At 38.9% G+C, this 5,939-nt stretch overlaps 1 protein-coding gene across 1 annotated transcript; it reads right to left on the minus strand.

Annotated features, from left to right (window-relative positions):
* Nucleotides 1–579: 579 nt before the first annotated feature.
* On the minus strand, nt 580–3,733 carry LOC128026654 (uncharacterized). Its single transcript, XM_052613907.1, has 7 exons — nt 3,627–3,733; nt 3,329–3,464; nt 2,787–3,217; nt 2,158–2,374; nt 1,316–1,465; nt 975–1,192; nt 580–779 (listed from the first exon to the last, which is right to left on the minus strand). Exons 2-7 carry the CDS (start codon nt 3,343–3,345, stop codon nt 592–594), a joined length of 1,221 nt encoding a protein of 406 aa, XP_052469867.1. The 5' UTR covers nt 3,346–3,464; nt 3,627–3,733; the 3' UTR covers nt 580–591.
* Nucleotides 3,734–5,939: the final 2,206 nt, after the last annotated feature.

The following is a 5,939-nucleotide window of genomic DNA, read 5'->3' on the forward strand; positions in this document are numbered from 1 at the left end:
TCATTCTTCATGCCTGAGATAGCAGCACAATGATCTTCTAAATATTTATAGCTTCTCTCTGTTGAAACAGCATTACAGCCACACTACATTACAGCAGTTCATCTTCCATGAAAGTTGATTCATAATTTGATATGGAGCTAAATTACTGCATACATAAAATCATTAAAAGATCTTACCAACCCCAAATTTTTGAGCATTTTTTTGTTTTGATTGTTCAGTGCTTTTGTTCACATTAAAAGGGTGTCACCAAAATGTCATCATATTTACTTTCTCATATCACTCCAGACTTATATGACTTTCTTAAAAATTAAAATTATATATATATATATATATATATATATATATATATATATATATATATATATATATATATATCCTGTACACTTTTTCTAAACTTTCTTTAATAATTAAATTAAATGAATGCATTTAGCAGACGCTTTTATCCAAAGCGACTTACAGAGCATTCAGGCTATCAATTTTGACCTATTATGTATTCCCGGGGAATCGAACCCCCAACCTTGTTAACGCAATGCTCTACCACTTGATCTACAGGAACACAAGTAAATGACAGAAGCTTCATTTTTGAGAGAATTATCTCTTTAAATTGTTCTCCAAAGTTCTCAGCTGCTCTAGAAAGCCTGAGTTGGGACAGATGTCTCTGTTCAGCCTGACAGCAATGATGGCATCCGTAAGAGTGAGGTTCTCGCACATCATGAGGAAGGCCAGGACCAAGGCTCCGGAGCGACTGACTCCCATTGCACAGTGAACCAGCACTTTGCCTGCAGCACACAAATAACTTCCTAACTCATTCAGCATCTCTGACACTGGTTACCATTTACATATTTCACTTATTAAAATGACTGTATTGCCGCTGACCTTGCACTGTTACATTTATTCTTTTGCTCGGCTAATTTTAATTTCTATGCAATCACTGAGAAAATTAGCCTGAAAAAGGTCAAGGAAGTAAGACTTGCCATTTTGAGTGAGTGCGGCTTTAATGAAGGATGCAGTGGAGCGGAAATACTGGCTCAAATCAAACTGTGGGTGATCTGAAGCCTCCACTCCACAGTAACTTATTCTCATGTCTGAGTAGAACTGGGCACCCGTGTTGATGCGATGTGGCCCGTCGGCACAGTTTACAACATGAGTGATTCCCAGATCAGCGAGGAGTCCTTTATCACGAGCCGTTGACCTGAAATGAGTGGCTGTTTAACACGTCTTTGTGTTTTTAATTAGGCCTACATCATTTACATACACAGAATAAACTGCAGACACAGGCAGCTATAGTTTAAGGCTGTGACTGCTCAGTACTTACTCATCTCCGATGTACAGGCCGGGCCAGATAAGACTGACAGGTCCGAAAGTCTGTCTGTCTGTCAGCAGCAGACTCCGCAGATCTGATATAGATGGCGCCTCATACACTGCCTGCATTTGAGAGGCCAACGGTTTGTCTTTAGGAGCTTTCCTGTCAAAAAAAAAAAAAAAAAAAAAAGAGTTAGAAATCTCTGGAATCAGTGATAGCCTTATATTCTGTTAATTCAGTGCATGTGTTCTGAGTAGAATGACCAGTGCACATTTTCATGGGATAGTGTCATTTATTTCCATTGTCAACAAGAAAAGATATATTTCAGATGGAACAGTGTGACATTTTTGGTCTGTTCCACTGGTCAGAGAAATTTTAATTCTTTTATCACGTTGTTTGGTCACCAATTTCATAAAAAAAAAAAAAAAATGTGGGTTACAATACAGTGGATTTGACCAGAAACCATAAATATGTTGAAGCATATGATACCCATTAGAAACTCACAACAGGGGACAGACACTTTAGTCATGTAGCCATGAATGGCTCTTCTCATCTTCCCATAATAAAAAGCAAGCCACAACGTTTCATTTCCCTCCAGAAAAAAAATAAACTTAACAAACACGCTTGCTGAAATATAACTCATCTGAAAGAAATGTAAAAACCTGTCATTTATTTTGCGACCCTGCTACCCTTCAGTTTTGCTTTTTGATACCCACTTTGCCATTGCACTACAATGGATATAAGCAAACAAGATCTGGCCCAATAGAACTGGGTCAAGGCCATGGGGAAGGAGGCCCTTAAGGGATGTGCGCTTGAAATGGGATTCATCACATTGTTACCAAGCTTTCAGTCACAATTTGTAAGCTTCCAGTTTTTTCTTCCTTTCTCGGACGAGGCTCATGTCAAGATGTCGAAGCTGGTTGAGAAAGCCAGGATTGGGACAGATGTCCCTGTGTTGCCGTACAGCTTTAATGGCCTCCATTAGTGTAAGATCCTCACAGATCATGAGGAAGGCCAGCACCAGGGTGGCAGAGCGGCTCACTCCCATCAGACAATGGACAAATACTCTTCCTGAAGAGCAGAACAGAATCATTGCATGATATCTTTACTGTACAAATGCGTCCTTTTAGTATAGGCTATAGCCAAAAGAATGCTTCAGTGCCAGTAGACATGATGTTTTTTTACATGCCTGTACAGTTAATTACATTTGTCATTTCTGAAGACAACTACAACTATTTGAAAAGGAGTTGTGAAGTGGAAATAAAAATAGAGGAACATGGAAACATGCCATTTTTTTTTTAATTAAAAAGGGCAATGTTCGTTGTGTTGTGGAAGTCGTAGTGCACGACTTGGGTGGGAAAATAAAGCATTCCCCAAGCAGGGGAATTTTTAATATTGTCCATAGTTACAGACTTGCCAGTGATATGGTATTGAATATTGCATTAAGAATGTCCATGAGAATGTTTCCTCCAATTTATCTCACCGTTTTTCGACAACGCTGCTCGTATAAACCTTGCTGTGGGATAGAAAAACACACTTATGATGAAATCCGGGGAATCATCAGCCTCCACTCCATAGTAATCAATATCCATGTCTCTGTAAAAGCGGGCTCCAGTGTTGACATGAGGGGGTCCACTAGCAGCATTCACGATGTGTGTGATCCTCATATTATACAACATGGACTTGTCTCGTGCTGCAACCCTGAGAAAACACAAACGCAGCGAACATCCGTAGTCCTGTACGTTTTCATTCAATTTCCATTTGAACAGAAAACATAATACATACTCATTGCCAATGTACACATTAGGCCACACTTGGTTGACATGTCCAGTGGGCCGTCTGTCAGCCAACAGGAAGTTCTGCATTTCGGCAACGGATGGTGTTTCATAGGCACACAGCTCCTTGAGAGACATCCTGGCCCAAAAATATTTTAAAAGTACATTTTATTATTTAAAAATTGCAGTAAGGATTTGGATATTATCACGTTGGCTTTCTCCAGTAGCCCATCAAACTAGCTGAGCCCACCTGAGGCCATCGCTCATGAAATCTTCTTGTTGCTAAGAGGCTGAGAGCACATTGACACTCCACTTCAGCTCTTAACATCATTCAAATGAATACTGAGGGCTTTTTATGGAATATCATTCCACTTAGGATTTCTTGACTGTTGGGGCAAATGTGTTTACAGCTCAGGTGTGGGAAAGAAAACGTGCGAAGCCAGAGCCGTGAGCGATTCAGTGAGGTTAGCTTCCATAATAGCTGTCCAAAACACCAAAATGCTACGTTCTAAAAGCCTCTAAAATCTCCTTTCCTTTTGTGAACTTACATTTAGCAGCCGGTGGCCCTTTTTTTTCCCCTCGTTCTCAGATTGCCTGCTCTTCTCTCCTTGGTCAGGGACGCTGTAGACAGCCAGTCCACAGATATGTCTCTGGAGGCTGTTTCTTTTTTTAAATGGTGTATAATTATAAACCTCCCTGGATACAAAGATCTCTTCCAGGTCTTAGTGGGCGGTCAGGTTTGCTTTTAGAAGACATGTCTTTCCCTAGACAATGATCTTTTGAGCATGTTCTGCACAAAATGTGTATATCTTGGATGGACTCCCAATATTGTAAATCACTCTTGCAGTGCAGATGATGGTAAAGGTGGGTCATCAGTGGCTTTCATTGCATGCATCTTTATCATGAGTCATTGTGCAGGGAAATACACATAATCTCACGAGGCCTCGCCAGCTGCTAGGTTAAACAATCTTGAAATCCAGATGTTCCTTTCATTTGCCTTGAGGGCGAGTCTTTGATAAACGGTGAGATCTTTGGACATGCAAGTGCAGTGACATGTTCGTAATTGGAGCGTGTCAGATACCCCTCTCAAAGCTCCGCTGTCTTCTTTGCACTCCAGCTGAAAGTGTTTAGTTAGTGCTCAAATGCTTCGGTAAATTGTGTAAAACAGGAAAAGACTTAACTAAGAGTTGTTCTTTCCATGCCAGTAAAATAAGCTTTGAGCCCCGTAGTAATTATGGTTTTATGAAGCTAATAAAAAGGAATTAATGGCCTGGGTGTGAAAGCCACATACACCTGTTCCTCCTCAAGAGGTGATTATTACTTACTATTATCGAAACCTCATACTGTATCACAAAAACACATAGTATGTTTCATGGATTTTAATACACCTTTCTGTATCTTTCTTTATCTTTTCTCAAGTCCTTGTCCTGGTGAATCAAATAATACCCTGAAGTGCATTACAGTGAGTAATCTTGGCTTTCTTTAATATTTATCTGGAAAAGCAGTGTATATCATTTGTATCGAGTGGTCCAAATTTGCCAATTTCGAAATACTGTGGTAGATCCGGTTTTTAAAGTTATGGAGACTTCCGGATTTCAAAGTAAATCATCATACAATGACATGAACTCTACTGTTTAAAAGTTTTAAAGGAAGGATGCATTCAATTGATAAGTGACCACAAAGACTTATAATGTCATTTAAAATAACATTTTATCAGTCTAATATCAAATAATATTAGACAACACAACTGTTTTCAACACTGATAATAATAAAAACTGTTTCTTGAGCACCAAATCAGTATATGAGAATGATTTCTGAAAGATCATGTGACACTAACAAATTACATCATAAGACTAAATTGCATTGTAAAATGTATTAAAATAGAAAACAATTTTATTTGTAATAGTATTTTTAATTTAAAAAATGCAGTCTTGTCAAGCATAACAGACATTTAAATAGTTCAATTTATGTATTTAGCTATGCTTTACTATTGCTATTTCTTTAAAACAGTTTGTTTTAGCCAAAACATATGCTGCTGCTAGGCTGATTTGTTTGTTTGTTCTTTTTATCCATGATATCTTAGGCTTGACAGTCTTCCCTGAGAAAACACTGACACAATGTCATCATGTACAGATGCATCTGCTTTCCAGAGCACTTGTGTGACACTAATGTGGTCATCAACGTCACCCCCTCTGTGCCTCTGGTTTTTCCACAGTCAAATCTGGAGATGACTTGGCTTAGATGGAAATATATACGCACACTTTGGCATAGCTGCTCACATCTGTTCAGTTTTCTCTTCTCAACTGCTTTCATGATTTATCATCGTTCAGTGTATGCCAAGCAGCTAATCAGGAAGCAAAGTAGTGTCTTAATTGAATGTTCTCTGAAAGCGATGTGTGTCTGGGGACTGGTGTTTGTCCTGCTTCCTCTGACTGCACAGCTGCAGGTCACGCTGTCAGGGTGACGACAGGAAGAGCCAGTCCTGGAGAATTACTTGTTTCCTCGTGGTTTTTTGTGGGTTAATGCAGTTAATGCTGTTAGAGTTTTGGTAGGTCGTGTTATGGGGACCTTCAAGTACATCTGCATGAAGAAATGTCATTGACAATGTCATTTTCTTTGAATGTGGTTGAACTTAAAAGAAGAGTGTGTTAATGTAGCATATGAAGGATATCAGATATATTATATTATAATAAAATATATTATGGAAGGATACTCAGCATAAAAAACAGCACGATTTTAATTCATCTAATTACACTGTTGGAAGAATACCTTGTGTGCAAACATTTCATGGCACAGCACTGCTCCCTGCTGGACACAGTCAGAAGCACAAGGGAAAATAAAGCAAGACTACAGAAATAATA

Source organism: Carassius gibelio, chromosome A13 (genome assembly GCF_023724105.1).
Source record: "Carassius gibelio isolate Cgi1373 ecotype wild population from Czech Republic chromosome A13, carGib1.2-hapl.c, whole genome shotgun sequence".
In the NCBI taxonomy this organism is placed as follows: Eukaryota; Metazoa; Chordata; class Actinopteri; order Cypriniformes; family Cyprinidae; genus Carassius; species Carassius gibelio.